General features: G+C 41.1%; 1 protein-coding gene across 2 annotated transcripts in view; it reads right to left on the reverse strand.

Annotated features, from left to right (window-relative positions):
* ADAM10 (ADAM metallopeptidase domain 10) overlaps positions 1 to 25793 on the reverse strand; it is a 239713-nt gene that overhangs the window by 132084 nt on the left and 81836 nt on the right. For both annotated transcript variants that reach the window (XM_073618815.1, XM_073618816.1), the window contains exon 2: positions 16281 to 16431. In XM_073618815.1, the coding sequence (XP_073474916.1) occupies positions 16281 to 16431 (151 nt within the window). The remainder of the gene's footprint in view (positions 1 to 16280; positions 16432 to 25793) is intronic.

Here is a 25793-nt window from a genome sequence, read left to right on the forward strand (position 1 = left end):
TGTCCGCCTGCCAACTTTCCCACAGCTTTACTATTTTGGGGGAGTCCTTACCCAATAGCGCAGCATAAAGAGAGGATAGAGGTTTCAATAGATCGCCAGGGAACAAAAGTTGTTCAATGGGGTCGGCTTGTAGGATTGGGGGTTGTGGGAACTGAGCCCTAGCCGCGTGTCTAAGCTGGAGATACCGAAATCTCATCCACTGTGGGAGCCCAAATTTAGCCATCAACTCCGGAAAAGAGAGCAGCTCCCCTCTAGGCATTATATGCTCCAGTGTTACAATACTGTATCTAGCCCAGACTTGAGGATCTGGAATTGTATGGAAATGGTGTAGTGCTGGGTTTGCCCACAATGGATGAGCCGAGGATAACTGCCCCGGTTTACGGAACCTCCGTCTAGCAGCCACCCATACCTTCCAGGTTGCCCGAGTAGGCCCGGGTACCTCGCGGTAAGCCCCCGGCCCTCTATAAGGGTAGTTCCGAAGGTCAGTCAGGGAGCCCAAACTATTTGCTTCAAGACAGACCGCGGCATTAGATCTCGAGCACGGATACCACCAATGAACTGTTACTAACATGGCTGCCCAGAAATAGGTTTGAAAATTGGGAAGAGCTAACCCCCCCAAATCCGCGGGTAACCACAATGTTGAACGAGCTAGCCTAGGGGTTCCCCCGGCCCAGATAAACTAATTCACTAGACGATCACTCTCCTTAAAGAATGCAATAGGAACCCAAACCGGACAGTTCCTGAACAGGTAGTTAAACTTAGGCAGTATCATCATTTTAAGGAGATTGATGCGTCCAAGAAGATTAAGTGGTAAGTTCCCCCATGCAGAGCATTTTGTACGTAGTGTATGTATGACAGGGGTTAGATTTTTGGCAATTAATTCAGAGGGGTTTCTTGTGATCACTATCCCTAGATATTTAAATTCCTTTACCAATTGCAGCGGGGAGGACTGGGGTCCAGAGGTAACGCCTGCATCTAAAGGGAATATGATAGATTTGGTCCAATTTATTTTAACCCCCGATAGTCCACCAAAATTATCAAATATACGCAGAGCAGCTTGCAGCGAGGGCCCGTCGTCATTCAAATATAAAAGTACGTCGTCAGCATAGAGGGAGAGGCGCTCTTCCAGCATACCCTTCCGCAAGCCCCGGACATCCGGAGCACCCCTAATAGCAATAGCCAGGGGCTCCAGTGCCAGGGCAAACAGGCTGGGGGAAAGCGGACATCCCTGCCTCGTACCACGATATAAATTGAAGGGGTCCGAGACCCAGTTATTAGTGCGTACGCGAGCTCTGGGGGTACGGTATAGTAATTGTATACCATGGATAAATTTAGGACCAAATCCGAATCTACGCAAGGTTTCCCACAAATAGTTCCATTCAACCGAATCAAACGCCTTTTCGGCGTCAAGAGAGGCAATAACTCTGGATCCCGGATTGTCATGTGAGACAGTGAGACTGAGGAACAGGCGTCGAATATTGATGTCAGTTCCCTTACCCGGCATAAAACCCGTCTGATCAATGCCAATCAGATCTTCAATAACATGAGATAACATCGGATAGCCAAGACCTTAGCAAAGATCTTGGTGTCCACATTAATTAAAGATATGGGCCTGTAGGATGCACAGTCAAGTGGAACCTTACCGGGTTTAGGAACCAGTACAATAATCGCCTCGTTCATAGATTCAGGCAGAATCGCCAATGTCGGGAATTTAGAGAGTAGCGAGGTTAATTTGGGAGCTAGGAGCTCAGAGAAATTGGAATAAAATTCAGATGGTAACCCATCCGCCCCAGTGGTCTTCCCTCCCTGGAGATGCCCCATGGCCACCTGAATCTCCTCAAGTGTAATATCTGCCTCTAGACCCTCCCTTGCCTCGTCAGACAAGACGGGAATGGATAGGGAATCAAGGAATGAGGATATGGAGGAGTCAGAAGCATCTGTTCTAGAGGAGTAAACCTCCTGAAAATGTTCATACTATTGTAATGTCAGACATTACATGTGATTCGCACTGCATTGCTGTGCAGATGACATGCGATGTCTGTGCGAATTCAGCCATACAGATTGTATAGTTGAATTTGCATCGCATTCGGACCAAAATGGTGCTGGACCCTTTTTTTGGTCTGCACTTGATCTGGATCGCATGGGTGCGATCCGATTCCTGCACCATTTCACACTTCACACTGTGAACCGATCTGGGGGTGTCATTAACTTTGTATTGACACCCACAACAGTTAGCGGAGTGCAGTGTGAACTGCCTGCGAGAGACAAGCGATGTGGGAACCCGCACAGGAATTGCACTGGTTCCTGCATCGCATATGTGTGAACTCTGCCTCAATGTAGGGAATGCAGTTAAAAAAAAAAAAAAAAAAAAAAAAAGTCTAGGCTTTAGAACCACTAATGCCTAATCTGCTTAATCCAATACTCACTTTGTCACACTGCTAGAAATATCAGGTGATGTATGACCGATCCCACGTCTGGACATTTTTTGTGCAGGTTTGCCCTCTTCATTCTAATACTGAGGGACAAAAAAAGTATCATATTTTAATTGGTTCTTATAACGGATTTTGATTTGGAACAGGATTGGGGGGTGCAGACAATGGGACCCGCAGTCTAGTAGCTCATTTTACAGAAGAGAAGGCATACTGACCAATTCATCATATTGTACTTCTGCTGTATCCTTGGCTTCAGGGATTAGAGAACTATAACCAGCCTTGTTTTATCCAACATGTGACCCAAGATAAAATCAATGAAGGCTCATGATTAGTCATGTGGCTTTCTAGACCATAAGATTGTATAATGTGCTTCTAGCAGTGATTCATACAAGAAAGGCTGAGAAATGTCTAATTCAGTAACAGAAGGCCTCAGTCTCACATCCATTTACACTCAGACTAACATTTTCACTTAACCTGCTATGCCCCTACATTAAGTCAATAAATCTGCACACCGAGAAGCTCTCCGCTTACAGCCATGTGAATTTCAGCTGTTTAGTACATGGAGGTTTGCTCTGTGCTATCCTAATAATGACAGTTCATACACATTCATACTGAAATACACAACTGGTAGAAGGGGCAGGAGCCTAAAGCTGTATGCAGAACACACCAACCACTAGGTGGCACTAACCCAATTGCCCATCTATACTTCATACACTAGAAAACCGGCCGATTTGCTACTGATAAATCACAGGTATCAAACACAAGGCCCGCGGGCCGAATCCGGCCCTCCAGGCCACTTTATGTGGCCCTCGCACCTCTCCTGCTGCTGCAGGAGAGCTCCAGCCCTCCTCTGGTCCTCCCCCAGACCCCCACTTTCTGCTTTCAAGCAATGCATCCAGCTTCTTCCCAGCAGCAGCATAAGGAAAGCGGGGTGCACTGTGATGTAAGGGAGAGTGGGGGACTCAACTTCTGATGGTGGGGTGGCTCTTGACATCTAATGTAAGGGGAGGGGACGCACTGGACATCTAATCTTACAGATACTGCCGGCCCTTTTGAGAACAATCATAATGCTGATAAGGCCCACGATGAAATTGAGTTTGACACCCCTGTGATAAATCAATTTATTTTCTATAGTAGGGCCAAGAAACAATGTGATTTTAAATTTTAACATTCACAGCAACTCCAAATATTAAAACGTTTTCCCCTACCCAAGGCCACATTCACACTTGCAACATGGACAGGACACCGACTATATACGTGTATTTAGAAGGGGGCAGAGGCCAAGAGCACCAGTGGTGAACCCCAGAAGGAGGACGATCGGGGATGTTCTGTGCAAATCCATCGCACAAAGCAGGTAAGACCTGCTTTGAATTAAAACAAAAAAAAAAAAAAAAAAAAAAACACATTTACCGTAAATTTACCTTTAGTCACATTAATAATCTCAAGTCAGTGTAAAACAAACCCCCAAAAAAAGCTAAATACCAATACAGGCGGTCCACTAGTTATAAACATCCGACTTACAAACAAACAACGAGAAACAGGAAGTGAGAGGAAATCTACCCCTAGGAAGGGAAATTCACTCCTGTAAGTTATTATGGGAAAAAGGTGTCTCCACTGATGCTTTATCACCAAGGCTTGTTTCCACAACAACCCAAAATTTTCAAAATCCAATTGTCATTGGGACAGAAAGTGAGGTGAAATCTTCTGAACAGGGGCACAGACAGCAAAACAAATGTTACAGGGGTGATAACCCTTCCCTATGCCATCTAAAAAGCTTAAAAATATATATTTTTTGGCTGGAGCTACACTTAAAAAAAAAAAAAAAAAAATGAATCTGTTCCAACTTACGAACAGATTCAACTTAAAGAGGAAGTAAACCCTAGTGGGTTTTACTTCCTCTTTATTTTCCCGCAAAAGTACAGCATAATGGGCTACTATGCATCGCATAGTAGCCCATTATGTGTCACTTATCTGAAACCGAAGCCTGCAATGTCTCCGTTGTCCCCACTAGCAGGTAGCGTCCATCTTCGCCCTTCTTCCTTCCGGGGCCCGAAAATCTGGCTCTGCGAATGGCCGGAGTCGCGTGATGTCACTCCCATGGGAGCTGCCAGTCACGGCATGACCCCTATTAGAAACGGCACGATGTGTCCTTTCTGAAGTGTGCATGCGCCATAGTCATCGGCGCTTGGCTTTTTCATAAAAATCTCCTAAACCGTGGAGATTTAGGAGATATTTCAAGCACCTATAGATAAGCCTCAATATAGGTTTACCCGTGTACAACCACTTTAAGAACAAACCTACAGATCCCATCTTGTTTGTAACCTGGGAGCGGGAGCGAGAGCGCGAGAGAGAGAGAGATCAAGCGCTGCATGTAGGCTTTTTTTTACCTTACTAAAAGAGAATGCAGTAAGGTAAAAAAAATTAAAAATAAAAAAAAACTTCTGCCTTTATAAACATTTGGATGCATCTTTTTCTCTTCACAAAACAAAAAAATTGTTCAGAGGCACGTTATAGCACTAATAATCATTGTGATTGTCAGAGATCACAAAATTGGGATCTGAACTGACTGTTACACTGAGATTAGAGATGGTGAGCGACAGCTTAGTCTCCATGCTGAGGGCACAAGATCGAATGAATTTATAGCACAAAAACATAACACATATGTGTCACTCAACAGAAGAAAGCCTCCCTATAAGGAAACTTTCTCTAGTAATACAGGATAGACTAAACACCTCAGCCGGTCCCCTCTTCACATCTTCTTACTTTCCTACCTTAAAAACCCATCTTTTTATCCAGCTTTCACTTCTCCTTCCTCATTTCAACCCTGGGTGTCTGTGAACTTGATAAGGTTTTGTCATTTGGACTACCAAAAACACATTTAAAAAAAAAAAACTTTTCCAGTTATCCAAGAAGCTCACGACCTGCCAATTTGGGAAATATTCCACCATTTGCAGCTTAGAGAATTTTTATGTTACAAACTGCAGACAAGGCCAAGTCCTAAATACGCCGTTGCCTTTTGATCGCTTCTGTAAATAGGATCCTCATGCTCTAGGGATCATCTCTACCCTGTATCAACAAATCTTTGGAAAACCTGGTTGCAATCCCCCAGGTTACATAAATGGGAATCTGACCTTGGAGACACACTGACACCAGAGGACTGGACTACAATATGGTCAAATATCAAATCTTCAACCCAAAACACTGTCTCCCTGGAGGCAAACCACAAAGTTTTGACTGGCATTTGGTCCCTGCCAGGATATCCAAACATTTCCCTTCCTACCTGTCATGCTTCACAAGTGCAGGAATTTGGGCACCATGTTTTAGTTGTCATGTCCCATTGTTCGAATGTTTTTTTTTTTCTATTCTATCAACACTGCTCTGGACACCACTCGACCCTGACCTGCTAATAGCTTTATTGCAGCAACGACTGGAAAATCTCAACAGTCCATTTCAAGTTTTTACAGCAGCCAAACAAACTACAGCAAAAGCGTGGAAATCCTCCTCACTTACTCTGATAGAAACCAAGAATAAAGTGATGCAAGCCTTGAGCTACGCCAAAATTGGAGGCAATAGTGCAGGACAGTTACAAAATGAACAAATGTTTGACAGCCATAGGTGGACCACTACTGTATCTCCCTAATCACTTTGACACTAAACTCTTGTTTCAACTGACTCCTCTTGGCCCCTTAAGAAAAAAATCATCCCTTTTACACTGCTACCCAGTGAACCCCCAGGAACTTACCCCCCTTTCCCCTCAGACACTCCCTAGTCTTCTCTTAATTTTTTTTCACACCTCTATTTAAAAAGGCATTTAGACACGTTCGTGAACTGCTCAAAGATATGGCGAATATGTGGATACCTGGATTTAGTAATATGACCCTCTCTACAGCAGCCTGTACAGTTATCGGCTTATCCATGTCCTATTGACATTTAACGTCAGTTAATATTGGTCAGTTTGAGACAGCTACTGTTAATAGGTTAAATTGTGATTGGATTACCAAATATGTTTCGGATATATTTACTGTGTAAATGTTGGCCTCTTGGCTAGATCGCTTATTTCCTTTGTAACCCAAATGTCTACCTCCTGTTATACTATGCTATAAATCAATAAACCTATTGAATAAGAAGAAAGTCCTACATGACACTGCATATATGTGCATTAAGCGAACATTATGGGTGTCTTTGCTTGAAGGCACCCCTGACAAACCCACACATGGCACCCTGGATGGGAAAAGCTGCACTAAAACTTTATAATTAGGATGTATTCTAGAGTGTTAAGAGACAAAAAAAAAAAAAAAAAGTATAACTTACACCACATATGCATATAAAAGTTAATTTCATTGTTGACCTGATACTCTAGTACATCCACTATAAAGCCATTACAGCAAGAGTACGATCCACTAGGTGTAGGATATTTACTGAGTTATCATTCGATTCGATACATACACAAGCAGGTCTCAATTTAGCAAAAGCCATACATTTAGCATCTCATATTCTGACCAAAGACATACAGTAAAACCTTGGATTGTGAGCATATTCGTTCCGCAAACATGCTTGTAATCCAAAGCACTTTTATAACAAGGTGAATTTCCCGATAAGAAATAATGGAAAGATTATAATAATGTGATAGGTTGTGTAACCATAAAATGTCCATCCACAAACTGAAGCCTCCACAAAGGGATTAGAAGCAAAATCCAGCAGGAACTAGAGAGTATAAAAGAGAAGAGAGGCGCCTCTAAGAGTAGCAATACAATTACATTTATAGTAGGTACATTTAGCAATGCACATGGTTGATTAAATGAGGCACATCTAAGTATGTAGGCATCCAGGGTAAAGCTGTCCACATAGACCATTGCCGTCTCTCACTGCTGTCAGTCTGCAACCGTGGCCGGGAAGACTACCCTGCAGTGGAGCCATCTGAAAGCGAGGCTTAAATCGCTTGTGGAGCGCAGCTTGGAAGGGATGACGTTGATGGCGGTGCAGAGGATGGTCTATGTCAGGGATCCTCAAACTACTATATTCCATACAGGCACCAAAGAATAATAGACTCCAGGGAAATTTTATACACCACAACTGGAGAAGTCTCCTTTGTGTACTGCAATCTCTGGAATGCCATCCACATATCTGTTTATGTATACATATACTAGTTGTTTCTACAGAAAATAGAGGGTCAATTAAAAAATGACATCTAACCAACTCAATCCCACACTGCAAGGCTGTATAATGCAGAGTTCAGAAGTTTGATATGGAGCTGAGAGCGTACTTCCTTTGTATTTGGGGCAAGTTAGGCTGACACAATTTTCTTTTATATCAAAGACAACATCCACAGTGACAATGCTATTCATCCATTCTTCCTGACAGATAGAAACAGAATGTATTTATTCATGCAACAAAGACACAATATAGCGAACAGAGATGTTCAAGGCCGAAACAAGAACACCAAAACAAAGCAGTACTTGTGGTTGCCGCAATGCTAGACAAAGCTGTATATTCGCAAAAAAAAAGATTAAAAAACACCAGCTGAACACATATACATATTACATTGAGAAATGTATAATCATTTTCTCAGCGTGTACAATAAGTCCTTTATATCATGGGAAAGGTAAGGCAACACCACACTGTAATGGTTTTAGAATCCTTGCCAGTGTCAGGCAACACAAACCGTTCATAAAAGAAGCGCCTTCTACCCGCCCCTCCCTGGGGATACATGTACAGATGAAATTCCAGCACACAGATAACAGGCGCTCCGAGGCAGATAGCTTTCAGCTGCAATGCAATCCAGGGACCCCTTTCATAGCTAGTGAATGCAGTCTGGAGAGTGAAAGTTTGATAAGAGTGTATGGGGGGGGGGGGGGATTAAAAAAATATTATACACACACACACACACAGTATCTCACAAAAGTGAGTACACCCCTCACATTTTTGCAAATATCTTATTCTATCTTTTCATGTGAACACTAAAGAAATGACATTTTCCTACAATGTAAAGTAGTGAGTATACAGACAGCTTTTATAACAGTGTAAATTTGTTGTCCCCTCAAAATAACTCAACACACAGCCATTCATGTCTAAACCGCTGGCAACAAAAGTGAGTACACCCCTAAGTGAAAATGTCCAAATTGGGCCCAGTTAGCCATTTTCCCTGCCCCATCAGCGGCCCTGCTAGTGAGTCTAAACAGTGCTACCGGCTTCCTTCCATGAGCATAAATGTGTGCGTTACTTCCTCTGGATACACGTTTAATGGCCGGTGTAGACTAGTAAGTAATACCACTCCGAATTTATAACTAGGACAAAATTTTATTTTAGCAGGTGATCAACAAAGCGCCTTCTGCAGATACAGATAGCATTAAAGGATCAGCTGTTTTGTGGGTTCATACCTACACAAATCCAAGAGTACAACTTCCTAAATGACTGTGCTATACAACCAACATTCATGCCAACATAAAAACGTGATGGTTACAGTGATGAGGCCGAGAAAACTAAACTACAGAGGGATTTGGGAGCTATGAGGGCTAATGCACACAGAGCTTTAAAAAAACCAAAAACGCAGCTGCTACAGGAGTTGATCGCTTTATTTTCAGCCTGTTAAAAGCACCTCTATGTAAGCCTAGGTGTCCATGAACACACAGGCATTTACAGGAGTAGAAGAGGAGCAATTACAAAAAACACATTACACAGCACACTATAAGAGTATTCAGGAAAGGAGCCGAAGAGCAGCAATCCCACTGAACACACCTAAAGGCTAGACGCATCTATGCATTCCCTTAATGATAGCATTTGTGACTAGATGCATGCTACTGAGCATGTGCGAAGAAACAGCAGCCATCTTTGATGCTGGAATGCCATGTTTATTTACCATGTGATATGATGTGTTAATTCTGGGCATTTGTAAGTGCTTAGACTTAATATTTTCCTTTTTATGTGCAGTTGTGTGTGTCGTCATATGTGCATCAGTCCTGCTGATCTCATTTCCGGTGGTGCAGTGGTTCCCTGCAAGTTGTGGATGTATATGGTGACAATTGACAGCAAAATTCCTGGTGTCTCTGTGGCTGATCGAGGGTGGCATTAATTGGTAAGCCTTATGTGTGACCAATGATGCCTGGGAGACGTGTTAGGATGAGCTCCTCAGGCCATAACCTTCTATTTTCTCATCATGGCTTGTGGGGCTCTTTATTTTGCCCTAGTATATATTCTTCTATATGAATTCCTGGATTTAAGCAATTTGTTGATTTATGTTTTTCTTTATTACTACAATATCAGTTTTTGTAAAAGCATTTTGATTATATATATATTGCTATTAACCATAGACATTTGGGGGGGGGGGGGGGGGAAAGGCCTACAGCCACACCACCCTGAATGTGCCCGATCTAGTCTGATGTCAGAAGCCAAGCAAGATTGGGCTTGGTTAGTACTTGGATGGGAGACATCGGTAATTCATAGGAAAACTTTTCATTACCATTTATTTGCATCATTTTCGTTTTGAGTTTGTGAGTGCTACACTTGTTATGTACCCATATGCATTCCAATGACCAGAAGAAACATATTTTTGGCCAATAGAATACACTAGATGCAACTAAACATGTGTGCAACGCACAGCTATTATTATAATACAGGATTTATATAGCGCCAACAGTTTGGGCAGCGCTCAACAAAATGATGGCAGTGTCCTAAAAATAAATAAAATTAAAATAAAAAACACACACAAAACCAAACACAGGTTTTGTTGAATCCTCAGACAGAACTAGATTGATCTTTCCAAAGTCTTTCCAAAACTAAATCTCTAAAGCCTGAAACTACTGGTTTTGTATAAAATTACAAAACAAATACAATAGAACAGCATATATTCCATCTACAAAGATCCCTTCTTCCATTAGAGTGCGCATTTTATCCAATTTCGGCATCACGCATATGTTTTAACTTGATAACACATTACTAAATAATTTGATGAAGCCATTAAATGCACTGTAATAGACTGCTTAGATCTGTCCCATTCAATCTTGTTGCAGGTTACTAACGTCATATGTTCCTCCAGTCTGTTTGTGCAGATATTGGCTTCATGAAAAGGCTTGATGAAAAGAACAGAGGGTTATTTTTTATGGCAGAAATGAGAAACGATAGGTTAAAGTACAGATGAGGCTTTTTTTTTTTCCTTAAATCTTGAGCACAATGGAGACTAGCCAATACAGAATTTGCAGATTTCCATCAAATAAGCAGACTAATCGATGCTTCTCAAAATTATTAAAATTAACTTTTAGAGGGGGGAAAAAATTGCAACACCCGCACACAAAACAAAAAAGGGGGGGGGGGGTGTAATTTAATTTGGACCGCTTCTAACAGATTCTTAAAGTGTCTAAACCCACATCACAAAAAAAAAAAAAAATAAATAAAATCACACGCCATCAATAAATGGTGTATTATATGCTGTTCGTACCCACTCAGTCACTAAGATTTGCTTTACGTTTATGTATTGTGCAGAAAACCTTGTGGACCATTCTGCTTTCTACCTTCTGTTTATGTCCCCATAATGTACTTGATATTTATGTTCGATTCCTTGAATTAAAGCTGAAAGTCTGCACTTCAAATTCATTTGGATGGTTTTATTTACTTTATTTAAAATTTTATTCTGGTGGCATACAGAGCCAAAATGTATATGTATATATATATATATATATATATATATATATATATATATATACACATACACACACATTATATATATATATATATATATATATATATATATATATATATATATACATACACACACACACACACACACATATACATACATACATACATATACACATACATACATACAGTGGGGATCGAAAGTTTGGGCACCCCAGGTAAAAATGTGTATTAATGTACATAACGAAGCCAAGGAAAGATGGAAAAACCTCCAAATGGCATCAAATTACAGATTAGACATTCTTATAATATGTAAAAAAAAGATAGATTTTATTTCCATCATTTACACTTTCAAAATTACAGAAAACAAAAAAAATGGCGTCTGCTAAAGTTTGGGCACCCTGCAGAATGTATAGCATGCGCTGCCCCCTTTGCAAAGCTGAGACCTGCCAGTGTCATGGATTGTTCTCAATCATCCTCTGGAAAGACCAGGTGATGTCAATCTTAAAGGTTTAAATGGCCAGACTCATCTGACCTTGCCCCAACAATCAGCACTATGGGTTCTTCTAAGCAGTTGTCTAGAAAACTGAAACTAAAATAGTTGACGCTCACAAAGCTGGAGAAAGCTATAAGAAGATGGCAAAGCGTTTTCAGATTACAATATCCTCTGTTCGGAATGTAATTAAGAAATGGCAGTCATCAGGAACAGTGGAAGTTAAAGCAAGATCTGGAAGACCAAGAAAAATATCAGACAGAACAGCTCGCACGATTGTGAGAAAAGCAATTCAAAACCCACGTTTGACTGCACGATCCCTCCAGAAAGATCTGGCAGACACTGGAGTTGTGGTACACTATTCCACTATAAAGAGATACTTGTACAAATATGGTCTTCATAGAAGAGTCATCAGAAGAAAACCTCTTCTACGTCCTCACCACAAAAATCAACGTTTGAACTTTGCAAATGAACATATAGACAAGCCTGAGGCATTTTGGAAACAAGTTCTGTGGACCGATGAGGTTAAAATAGAACTTTTTGGCCGGAATGAGCAAAGGTACGTTTGGAGAAGAAAGGGCACAGAATTTTAATGAAAAGAACCTCTGTCCAACTGTTAAGCATGGGGGTGGATGAATCATGCTTTGGGGTTGTATTGCAGCCAGTGGCACAGGGAACATTTCACGAGTAGAAGGAAAAATGGATTCAATAAAATTTCAGCAAATTTTGGATGGTAACTTGATGCCATCTGTGAAAAAGCTGAAGTTAAAGAGAGGATGGCTTCTACAAATGGATATTGATACTAAACACACCTCAAAATCCACGGGGGATTACATCAAGAGGTGTAAACTGAAGGTTTTGCCATGGCCTTCACAATCTCCTGACCTCAACATTATTGAAAACCTATGGATAGACCTTAAAAGAGCAGTGCGTGACAGACAGCCCAGAAATCTCAAAGAACTGGAAGACTTTTGTAAGGAAGACTGGGAAAGATACCTCAAACAAGAATTGAAAGACTCTTGGCTGGCTACAAAAAGCGTTTACAAGCTGTGATACTTGCCAAAGGGGGCAGTACAAGATATTAACTCTGCAGGGTGCCCAAACTTTTGCAGACACCATTTTTTTAGTTTTCTGTAATTTTGAAAGTGTAAATGATGGAAATAAAATCTAACTTTTTTGACATATTATAAGAATGTCTAATCTGTAATTTGATGCCATTTGGGGAGATCTCTCTGTCTCTCTTTTTATCAAATTTATTTTAATAAACTGCTTCTGAAGTAAAATAGATAGAGAACCATTTAAGATACATTAAACACTTAAAGCGGAGTTTCACCCAAAAGTGGAACTTCCACTCATTTGTTTCCTCCCCCCTCCGGTGCTACGATTGACACTTTTCGGGGGGGGGGACAGGATACCTGTCTTTGACAGGTATGCTGTTCCCACTTCTGGGAGTCTGCGTTGTGGCCCATGACGTCACCGCGGGGCTCCCTCCGTCTCCTCATGGCGGGGCCAGTAGGAGAGAGGAGTGGGGCCTCGCGCATGCGCAGTAGGTTTCCCGGCCTGAAACCGTATGGCTACACTGCCAGCTTCCCTTACCCGCAATGGCGGCGGCTGCATCTGACAGATAATGGAAACATCAGCTGCGGTGCCAAGATCGCTGGACTCCAGGACAGGTAAGTGTCCTATTAAAAGCCAGCAGCTGCAGTATGTGCAGCTGCTGGCTTTAAAATTTTTTTTTTCTTAGGGGGGGGACCTCCGCTTTAAGGACCGGGCCTAGTTTTTAAATTTGTTGTTTACAAGTTAAAATAATTTTTTTCTTTGCTAGAAAATTATTTAGAAAAAAAAAAAAAGCAATGTTTAGGAGTTCTAAAACCCTAGAGAAAAAAATTGAATTTGTGCAACGGTCTTACAAGCGCACTTTTTTTTTGGAAAAAAAAAAAAAAAAACACACTTTTTTTAATTAAATAAATAAACAAACACACGATAGTAAAGTTGCCCCAATTTTTTTTATATATTGTGAAAGATAATGTTACGCCGAGTAAATTGATCCCCAGCATGTCACGCTTCAAAAAAAATGTGCCCGCTCGTGGAATGGCGACAAACTTTTACCCTTAAAAATCTCCATAGGTGACATAAAAAAAAAATTCTACAGGTTGCATGTTTTGAGTTACAGAGGAGGTCTAGGGCTAGAATTATTGCTCTCGCTCTAATGATCGCGGTGATACCTCACATGTGTGGTTTGAACACAATTTTCTATGCAGGCGCTACTCATTAAACGGGACGGGACGCATTAAAACATTATTTTACTTTTCATTTTTTATTTTTACACTGTTAAAAAAAAAATAATAATCATCTCACTTTTATTCCTATTACAAGGAATGTAAACATCCCTTGTAATGGAAAAAAGCATGACAGAACCTCTTAAATTTGAAATCTGGGGTCAAAAAGACCTCAGATCTCATATTTACACCAAAATGCAATTAAAAAAAAAAAAAAAAAAAAAAAACACACAGTCCCTTTAAGAGCTATGAGCGGAAGAGTCGCTACCGCCCTGCTATGGTATGGAGCCAGGTGGGGGCCATCTTCCCCCTCACCCAGCTCCATGCCAAGCAGGGAAAAGGACCCTATCGCCTCGGCTGCTGGTAGCTTCGGTAAGCGGTGGAGGGCACCGGAGCATGGCGGGGGTGCCCTCCACCGCTTACCGCCTCCAAAGCATCTGATCAAACCAAGATCAGGTTGATCAGATGCTTGTTCAAGCCGGTAATGGCTTGATTACATCGCTGGGGCAAAAAAATGATATCTCAATCATTGCTGCAGCGATGACCGAGGTATCACCTCTCCAATCCAGCGACGTTCTTCTACGTTGCTGGACGGGAAGTGGTTAAAGGGGATTGGTTTGTTGGGGGGTAAAAATGCAGCTCCACTGGACATTTACTGCTCCCCCAACTGAAGTGTAAAGTAGCATCTCACCGTCTTATGATTAGCATTACAATAATCATCACTGGCAGGAGCTCCATCATGGCTCTGTGTCACATGGCTGTTTGAGGGCTTTAACTTATGGCTGTACTGTATGTAAACAGACTATCACAGCACAACCATAAAGTCAGCAACCTCAGCAGTCATGTGACACAGAGCCATGATAGAGCGCCTGCTTAATGTGCTGCCTGTGATGATTACTGTAATGCTGTGAGATATACTGTATATTAGGACACAGTGAGGATTCTATTCTATTCTCCACTCACTATGTCCATTGCAGTCACGATCTCCTTCAGATGTTTCCTGTCAGCCGCCTCGCATCTCTGCAAGTGAGAACTGGAGGCGGGCGCCGGGCAAAGAATCATGGTATCCCTCTCCCGGCCGGGACTAATTGAGTAGCGGGGCAACATGATGTACATGTGCCTGAAAAAGAAATAGTCACCTCCTCTGTGTGCACCTCGGCCCCTCTGTTGACCTGATGCCTGATAGGGCCCAGGAAAATGGTAAAACCCACTCCATAAACAAGTAGGAGTGATTGGGGGGGAGAAACCGTTTAGCCGGCCTAATTTTATTTAATGCAGCAATGAACTGTAATGCTGCCAGGCCCCCACTGTGCAGCTGATGGGGCCGGGCCCAGTACAACAGGACCAGTTGTACTACCCTATCAGCAGCCCTGGTCATAGCAGCACCTGTTAGCGCCCATCCACTCACCTTCTGCCGCCACGTCCCTCACCTTGTTGTGTCACTGCCGCATCACCAGCCGTCCTATTAAAGTGAATGGGACCATCTCTGAGTCAACAGCGGGTCAGAGGAGGAGCCGGTGCGGGACACAGATGACAGTAGCTCTTTAAAAATTAGGATTTAAAGAGAGTTGATTTAAATGAGCCCTTTTTACTAGTGATTTAAAATCGACGGGGTTAAAATTAAATGCACCCTGTGGGCATGGTAAAGGACAGCCCACTCCCTCCCTCCTCCATGTCTAACCAGCTAAACACAATGGGGGCAGGAAAACCCATGTAGATTAATGGAGGGTTCACCTCCCTTTTATTCCAAAATGCAGGCTGGAGGGGTGTGACATCCTGTAACAGGCAGAAATCCACCCACACCAGGTTATTTCCACAAAATACAGATTTGATTTCATACATTTGTATGACAGATTAACACAGTTTATAGATATTATTTATTTTTACTCTGTTTGCCAAAGCCATTTTTTTTTTTTAACATGTGACCAGCAGCAGAGGACTAGAAGCTCCTCCAGCTTATGTTTCCCTGCAGACAGGTTAAGATCTGGGTCATGTGACAGCTGTATATCGATTAGAAAAAGAAAAAAAAAAGATTTTTTTTTTTAATTAAAATAATTACTAAACCGTGTGCATTTAGTATCACTATAAAAAGTAAATAAGCTCTATATAAAAAGTGTGGGGGGAAAAAAATTCAGGTGCACTCATGATATCGGTCATTGTAGACAGCTGATCGATATACGGCATCTTTGCATTTATACTGCAGGAGAAGCACGGAAAATGCATACTAACTACTAAATGCCATTTCATAGTCTGCATATATCTTTAATTGATTGGAACATTATGATCATTTGCAAACAATTTTTTGGACAAAACACATTCTTACTTTAAAATGACTTCCCCAAATTTAAATAAAAACAGGAGACCCTTTACCCAAAGGTCAAAGTATCGCTGCAGGTATCCACTTCCAGGACACAAAGTGCTACAGTTTAATACAATGTCACGTCTTACCTGCCATGAGCATGAAAATCCAAGTGTATAAACTGATCCTCGTGGGATATAGCTCTCTTGGCACGTTGGTGTTTTTGGTGTAAGGAGTCTGTGTCATAAGTTAAACCTTCATAATGCCTAATGTGATTATTCAACGGGTTCCCATATTGACCTGAAAAACATAAAAGGTAGAAATAGGTCAATTGAACGCCTCAATGTACACTATGTAGACATTTTCACCAATTGCTATGACACAGAATAAAGTGATTGAACAGGAAGGTCATTGTTGAGCAGCCCGAAAAAAACCCAAAAGGAGGTATCTTAACATTTAAGTTAGTATGGTTTACAGATACGGCATTAGGAGAACTACAGGCAATCTTAAGTAAAGACCTTTTGAAGAGTGAGGGCCAATTAAAGCGTTTGTTACCCCAACACTTCATATTCCTGATATGTGGCTGCTGTACAATGTACTTGTATGAGTGAGCATCTTGTTTTTTTTGCATTGCTTCCTTTGTGTGAAATATCTGGTGTTCCTGCTAGTCCCTCTGCTTTACCATTAAAAAACTGACCAAACCAAGCAGGAGAGCACAACGTGGTCAGTTCTCTAGCTATGTTCTCCTCCAATGATCAGACTTGTCCTGACAGGCCCCCACTGCACAGCCATTCACTCGGAGTGCTGCTGCTTCTCCTCCCCCCAGCTGTCATGCAGCTGAGAACAGAGGGAATGTGATCGCTTATATAAAAAAATATATATATTTTTTTTTTTTATCCATACAAAAATGTTTTGCATTTAATTTCCATTTTAAAAACTGAATGGGTTGTTTTACAAGGTGATAGTTTACAAGGAGTTGTAAAGGCAGGAGGTTTATCTTAATGCATTCTATGCATTAAGATAAAAATACCTGTGTGTAGAAGCCTCCCCAGCACCCCGCTAATTACTTACCTGAGCCAACATCTCTCTCCAGCAATGTCCACGAGTGTCTAAGCCATCCAGGACTCTCCTCCTGAATGGCTGAGACAGCAGCAGCACCATTGGCTCCCATGGCTGTCAAAGTCAGCGATCCAAATCGGGGCAGAGCGGGGGGGCCTGGCTCTGCATCTGAATGGACACAGAGAGCTGTAACTCATCTCGGGTGCCCCTATAGCAAGCTGCTTGCTCTGGGGCAGCGCAACAGGAGGGAGGAGCCAGAAGAGCCGAAGAGGGACCTGAGAAGAGGAGAAACCAGGCTGCCCTGTGCAAAACCATTACACAGAGCAGGCAAGTATAACAAAACACACTAGACTTTACAATCGCTTTAAGCGATTTGGTAACAGGTCTCAGGCCACAATGAAACGAAAATTAGGAATTTAACTTATTTTAAACAGCATAATTAAGATTTTAAATAAAGGATCATCATTTTCCAAGGGACCAAATCCCACTGGATGTTTACCTACTGTTCAATCACAAAAAGAAAGAAAAAAACAAAAAACGGAAAGGGGGACCTGTTTTGACCGATCGTGTAAAAGGGGTCTAAGGCTGCTTTCACACTGATGCACCGCAGGCGCAGCACAGTGCACCTGCAGATTTCCTGAGGGTTAGCTGCTCCTTGCCATAGACTTCTATTACATCTTTCTGAAAGTGCACAAAAACTCCTGCATTCAGGGATTTTTCTGACCCACTATCCCACAGCAGGAGGTCACAGGCCACATCAGAGGGCTCTGCGGGCCACCTGTTGGGCACTTGTGGTCTATGCACTAAAATGGGATATATTAATTCTATTTGACGAGGTGGTCACAGTGTCAAGTAATGTTCACACCTAACTCAATCTCAGTCTTTAGGCCACAAACTTAGCATTCCTACTTCTGCAGCATTCTCTACATTAACTGAATTAAAAATCCAAAAAGGAGATAGATTACCCAAGCATATATCTCCCATTATCCCAGATGAGAGATCTTAGAAAGCACAAGTGGAAATCAAGAGAGGAGATTGAGTGGGGAAGGGTTATATATCATCTGAGTAGGAATTACTGAGTCTCCAATAAAGAAATTCCAACTTTTTCTACCCTGACAGCTAGAGCAACGTTACAAGATGATCTTTCTACGTTCCCTCTGTGAAGTGCATTTCCCATGTACTCCTTTGAAGAATCTACTAGAGGCCCTGGACAATGAAATTGGCTCCCTAGTGGATTTTCTCAAAAACTACATACAATTGGCTTTTAGTCAGTAGTTTTAGTAATACAAGATGCAATTTGTACCAATAGTAATAAGCATGAGATAATTTGCTGCCATTGCACTTGCGCTTTAGGCTTTGGATAGAGAAAAAAAAATGATTAAAACCTCTGTCAAATAATAGCACAGTGTTGCTCTGCAACTGGAGCAGGAAGCCAAAAAAAAAAATGCATTCTCACTAGCACAGAGCATGTATAGGAAAAAAAGAAATAAAATAAAGGAAGGATCTAAGATTCCTCCCCCCCAAATAAAATTTTAGATGAAGTTCTGATAAAGTATTCTCTCTGGCAAAGTTGTAAAAGGTGAGAATATGGACTGAAAGGACACTTGAGTATTCCCCAAGTGCTACTGCAGCCTGGTGAGAGAGAGAGCTAGTTCATGGCAAAAGTTCAAACAAAGATCAAGAGTGCTTGAAAAACACTGTACATTCTGTTCAGCCAAACGGCAATCAGAATTATAATTCGATTTGTCTTTCTGGTCTAGTAAAGAGAAAGGGCAATCTTTATTTCAATTTGCCCAAAAAAGTGTAAGCAAATATTACATATACACTAATATATATATATATATATATATATATATATATATATATATATATATATATATATATATATATATATATATATATACACACACACACACATCAAAGCGAATGTCCCCATAAGGAATAATGGAAACTCAAAAGGATTCATTCCACAACCATTTATTCACAAGTCCTTCAGTTTATAGCAATGTGAAAGGTTGTATAACCATAAAATGTCCATCCACAAACGGAAGCCTCCACAAGGGGATTAGAAACAAAATCCAGCAGGCGCTACAGAGTATAAAAGTGAACAGAAGCGCCTCTCAGTGTAGCAATATGGTTACATTTAATGACGGTACAACATTTAGCAACTCACATGGTTGATGATTAAAAGATGCACATCCAAGTATACAGGCATTTGGGGTAAAGCGGTCCACATAGACCATCCTCCTCACCGCAGGCTCTCACCACTGTCAGTCTGCAATCATGACAGGGAATACTACTTTGCAGTAGAGCGATCTGAAAGCGAGGCTTAAACCGCTCATGGAGCGCAGCATGGAAGGGACGACATCAATGGCGGTGCAGAGGATGGTCTATTTGGACAATTTTTCCCCCAGATGCCTGCATATACATACACACGGTGCTTTGAAAAAGTATTCATAACCCTTAAAATTTTCCACATTTTGTCATGTTACAACCAAAAAACGTAAATATAGATTTTATTGGGATTTTATGTGATAGAACATCACAAAGTGGCACATAATTGTCAAGAGGGATGAAAATGATAAATGGTTCTCAACATTTACAAATATGTGAAAAGTGTGGGGTGCATTTGTATTTGCCCATTCTGCTTTGCAAAATAGCTCAAGCTCTGTCAGAAAGGATGGAGAACGTCTGAACAGCAATTTAAGTCTTGCCACAGATTCTCAATTGGATTTAGGTCTGGACTTTGACTGGGCTATCCTAACACATGAATATGCTTTGATCTACACCAGGGGTCTCCAAACTGGCCCTCTAGTTGTTCAGGAACTACAATTGTAGTTCCTCTGTATGGACAGTGCCGATTGGCTCTGTGCTGATCAAATGCACCCTTCCAGGGGGAAAAACACAAACCCTTGCGATACACACCAAACTGAGCATGTGCAGAGCACCCCAAATGCTCTGTACGATCAACAGATGGATTGGGGACTGTGGAAGAAAGAGGATCAGAGAAGATCAGCCTTTTTACACAATGTGGAGGATTAACCCCCTGGGTTCCACAGTGAACATAACAAGCATGCTTTACTGCATATACAGACTGATTTTACAGTTGTGGGTTTAGTAACACTTGAATGTTGATGTGAACTGTGCTGAGATCCCATCATTTTAAATAGGAAGCCTCCCCCTCAACAAATTAATAAAATTAGCACATGTATCATTTTTTGAAAGCACACAGCACGTTCGTCCGGAATGAGGGACACCACACCACTCCAACCCACGTTACCGGCTGGACCACAATGGTGGGCAGGGATGTTTAATGTTGGTTAAAGATCCTCTTTAATATACATTTCTGAAAAGCCAAGTGCAACAAAATCAAAAGATGTTATTGTTGATTTTGTCCATTCCATGAGCATTACACAAATTACTATCAAAATGTACAAGCCAACTGTGGCACTCCAGGGGGGGGGGAAATTACATAATAAAATTAGCTAAATTTTGTCTAGCGATCATGCTGAATTGATGGTTTAATTCCGTTGAGTCACAGGCTTGGAACACTTATGCAGATCAGGAACTCCGACTTCACTGGCTGCAAGCTTGTTCCAGGCCTCTAAATGAGAAAGTACTGAAACCAGTGACAATCAGGAAACTAGCATTTTCAGAATGGGGGTCAGAAAAAGCAGCCTACATATCTTCCTCAGTACAGGTTTCCTTTAAGCTCTCAGTTCCTGGTCTGAACTTCTAAAGAAATCATTGTCCTCAAGGAAGGACATCTGTTGTTTTTTCCTTATCTTCTTGTAGCTACTTGTTCCTTTGAGAACATCCCCGTAAATGGATTCTAATGTCCTCTAATCTTTTGTCCCTCCGGGTCTGATCCGGCTCTGTGAATTCATTTATCTTTCATGCATGACAGCTTTTCTTCATCTGTATTCTTCTGTCACTTTTCCGTACTTCTCTAAACGTTTCTCACTTCTCAATATCTGCTTTTAGATTTTGAAATGCTGGAATAGCTGATGCTTTAACTAACAAGTGCATTCCTTCAGGGTAATGGAAAAGCCAAAACACGAAATCGTACAAGGAGGTCATTAAATGTAGTTTCCCTGAGCTGAGCAAAAAAAAAAAAAAAAAAAAAAAAATGTTGCTTGCCCTGGTGTTGGACTGCAAGCGTGTGGTCAGAAAACCATATTAACCTAGACATACCGGCCAAGCATTATGCGTACAATGGGTAAAATGGAGCAAGGAAGGAGTTAGCATTAGAGAAGCAGAAATAATTGGCGACAAGTGTGAGAGGAATGACAGGAGAGGTGAAAGAAGAAAGAAAAACTCGTCCACCCGGAGCCATAAAACTGCAGCACGGAGCCTATAGACCTGCAACTGTACAATCTACATCATAGAGAGTTCATCTACAAAATTCATTCAATTTAAGGAGAATTGACATTTATTCCTGTACTTTACAGACATGCAAGCCTGCATCTGCCAAAAAGTTCAAATTTACCACCTAAAAACCATAATGACCCAATAAACTACGAAACCCTTCTCTTCTGGCATTGACTTGTACATGTTGTTGCTGCATTTATGCCTTCATCCAAACAACAACCTTTACCACCCTCCTTAATAACTGGCATTAAAAACAACTCCTGTAACAAAAAAGTACAAAATTACAAGATATCCAACATCTGTCCAATGTCTGTAGAACCACAAAAGTCTTCCAAAGCTTTCATTCACTACACCAGCATGTGACAGTGAACGAAATATGGGTCCTAAGCTCACAATTGAAGATTTCTTCTACAGAACACAGGCAAAGCTGCTCCTAAGTTTGGCCAACACCGATTTTTTTTTTCAAATGTATTAAAGCTCGTGAGATTTTGCAGTTGAGCCACGCTTTCCCCAGCCCCCCCAACCCCTTTAGCTGCAAAGGGCTGGGATGTACACCTGCTGCACAAGAGCCTTTGCTTTGTGGCCACTGCAAAAATTAAACCCCCGACACATTTAGCAAGCGCTTTGCAGTTGCAGTACACTAATGCTAGATTCAAGCGGTTAATGCAGGCAGTGAGGAGGCAAAACTCCACTTCCTTGCCACCTGTCAATTGCTTTCTGAAGAGCATTCCGAACACAGATTGCTCTTCAGAGAGGAAAGCACATGTGAATGGGCATTAAAAGATATGTAAAGTTTTTTTTTTTTTTTTTTAAACTAACACCATGTCATATTTATCTCCTCTGAGCAGTTGATTTTGCACAGAGTGGTCCCAATCCCCTCTTCTGGGGTCCCACAGCAGAGCTCCTGGCTCCTCCTCCTCTCGAGTGCCCTGTTGGAGAGCTGCTCTCCCTCTGGGCACTCAGGCGGGCACGCTCCCGTGTCTTGCTGCTGCGTCCATTGACACAGACAGCAGGACTCAGCCACGCTCCCGACTCTCGCGTCATTGGATTTGACAGCAGCGGGAGCCAATGGCTGTGCTGCTATCAATCTTTCCAATCAGGAACCAACACCGGCTGGATCTGGTGTGCTCGTCCCCGTCACTGGAAAGACAGGGTTCAGGTAAGTAAAAGGGGCGCTGCTGCATCCCAGGAGGTTTTCCACCTTAATGCATAGAATGCATTAAGGTGAAAAACCTTGAGGGTTTACAACCCCTTTAAGGCAAACATAAAATCAAAAAAGCTTCTCCATCCACGCTATACAACGCAAAATGTAACACCCCCCCCACCCCCAAGACCAGTTTACATAATGAGGAGATCTGTCACCACCATACACAGTTAATTATAATAAACCTTACCTACCCACCCCCCTCCTTAACATTAAAGTGGTTTTAACCCTAAAAAAAAAAAAAAAAAATCAAAGCCTTGAACAACTGCACAGTACTTGTGCTATGTAATTTGGCCCCTTGTATCATAAAATACCTGGCTGATCCTGCCCTCCCCTCGGTAAACAGACCACGGTTTATCATTGCTGCTGAGCCCGATACGGTGGTCAGTTTACGTGCCTCCATCATCCCCGTCTCTCCTCGGTCCCTCCCTGTCAGCTGTGTCAGTGCCCACCCCTCCTGCTGCTTAAATTACTGTGTTTTCTTGCTATAAGCCACAGTATTAGGATTAACATCATGTGCCCCAATGTATGTCCTTAAAGAAAGTGCTGCTGTACACCTTATTTCAGAGTGCCACTGGACACCCCCACTATTCTCCTCCTCCCAGGTGATGTCAGCAGGGGATTTTCAGCCCCTGCCGTTGTAGCTGTCGGATCTGGGAAGAAAGCAGCGGGCAGTAAAGAAATAAGGCGGCTTTTTTTTTTTTTTTTTTTTTTTTTTTATGATAAAGAACATACATTGGGGGCTCATAATGTAATCTAATACTGTGGATTAAAGCAAAGAAAAAAAGAAGTGGCTTTACAACCACTTTAACCCGGCCACAGATGGCTCAGCAGAGACTGGCTAAGAATCGAACCATCCATGGGTAGGCCGATTGTACTGATGTCAATCCATCTATAGCTTCTAGCAATAATCCTTTATTTTCCCAGCAGGGGCGGCTCCCCATAACCATGGTTGCAGAAAAGAAATCGCATCTATGGCCTGCCTTAGCAAAACAAGTAAAAGTAGCAATGTTTAAATTTTTTTTTTTTACGTTCTGTAACTTGAGACATGTAACAAATATCAACCAGCACTGTGTCAAACATTGGGTTATGCCACGTTGTCTGCAAAAAGGCAGCAATGCATGAGCGTTTATTTAAACCGGCATATGTCAAAATTGTACACAAGTAGCGAGCTGTGCATGCACAGCTTAATGAACAGTTTCAGGAAAATTGCAGACAGGCAGGTAAAAATCTTGTAATGTAGAGACTTATGCCTCGTATACACACTATCAGAAAATCAGACAAAAAAAATACCGCTTTTGAAGTGATCATACGATAATCTGATCATTTGTACACAGCTTTTGAGAGCCGATCACGACTGTTCATGTGAAATTATCCCAAGCAACCAACACAAAAAATTTTCTTGTACCATACCAGAACAAACGATTTTCGTGTAATTAGTATAGTATTTGTCCAAAGGAGAAAAAAAAAAAAACGAACAACAACATTGGAAGAGCAAGACCATGCATGCTCAGAAACCAAAGAAAACATTACAATACAACACATTTAGGGCTGCAACTAATGATTACTTTCATAATCGATTAGTTGGCCGATTGTTTCGATTAATCAATTAATAATCTTAAACAAAAAAGTGTGGTGTGTAATTTAGTTAATATGTAAAGTTTTAAAAAAGGCAATTTATTCTTGTATATCTCTATGCAGTGGTAAATATAACCAACTTTATGGTTAGGGAGCAAAATATCTAATCCACTCTGAGAATAACAGACAGAAGAGATATAAACTGTATATACTATTAGAGGAGAAATATACTGTATATACTATTAAAATGTGAATCTGGTAAATATCATCAGACTCCGAGATCAAATTTTTTTTATTTAACAATGTCTTCCTTCCAAAAAAAATAAATAAATAAATAATATGTCATTTTAAGAACGTTCGTTCGATTTTCTAATCATTAGTGGGGTCAAATCAACATTCATTTTAAACCACAGTGACGGGAAAATTTTGAAATAGCAAACTTCTTGGTCAAAGGAATTTTTAGACAGTGTATGTGGTTTTCGTTCAGAAATTACATTCTATTTTAAAAACAGAATGTTAAAAACCAAGTGAACATTTCAAACAACATTCTGTCATTCAGCGAATGTACAAAGATTTTTCGTCTGAATATTTCATCTGAAAATTGATCGCTGTGGTCAGCATAAGGCTCGGTGCATAACTATGCAGTCTGCTTTTGATCTGTTTCTGCAGTGCTTTTTGCTGTGCGTTTTGACTTTTGCGCACGTGATTGTGCTAAGATTTGCGTTTTTGCATTTATTTTTGGCCAATTTTTTGTTGGGAAGAAAAAAAAAAACAAAAACTGCTGCAATAATTACATGCTTTTCTGCAGCTTCTCCATTGGAGTATATTGAACCAAAAAAGCACCGTTTTGCTTTAAAAAAAAAAGTCCCTGACCCTTTCCAAATACGCAGCAGCTGAAAAAAGCATATATGTGAACGTGTCTCATAGGAAACCATGTAAATAGATTGTAGCGCATTTCTGCAAAAAGCAATAAACACATAGATGTGAACCAGGTCTAAGACGTTTAGTAACATAATTAGGTTAAAAAAAACCTAAAATTAGCCCTTTATAGTACAAAGAAAAGCAGATAATCACTACTGTAAGGGGTTCATTTTTTTTACTGTAGAAGTGTGAAAGTAATATTTACAGTAGCGATTATTTGCTCTTTTTGTACTATAAAGGGCTTATTTTATTTTTTTTTTTAACCCCATTATGTTACTGGCCGATTAATCGATTAGTTGTTTCAGCCCTAAACACATTACATCACTTCCGAAGTTGTACTCTGTCCTACGAGAAGTTTCGTAAGTTTAGTAACCTTCATTTTCAATGTGAGACTAGCCATTGAAAAAAATTAAATAAAGAATAAAAACACAATCATTCGTCCGATATTTGTAATGTGTGTACCTCTCCTGCAATAAAAAAAGGTATGCCTGTCCGTAAATTGTTTGTGGGGTAAACTTCCACTTTCCCA

Source organism: Aquarana catesbeiana, linkage group LG03, assembly GCF_042186555.1.
Source record: "Aquarana catesbeiana isolate 2022-GZ linkage group LG03, ASM4218655v1, whole genome shotgun sequence".
Taxonomy (NCBI): Eukaryota; Metazoa; Chordata; class Amphibia; order Anura; family Ranidae; genus Aquarana; species Aquarana catesbeiana.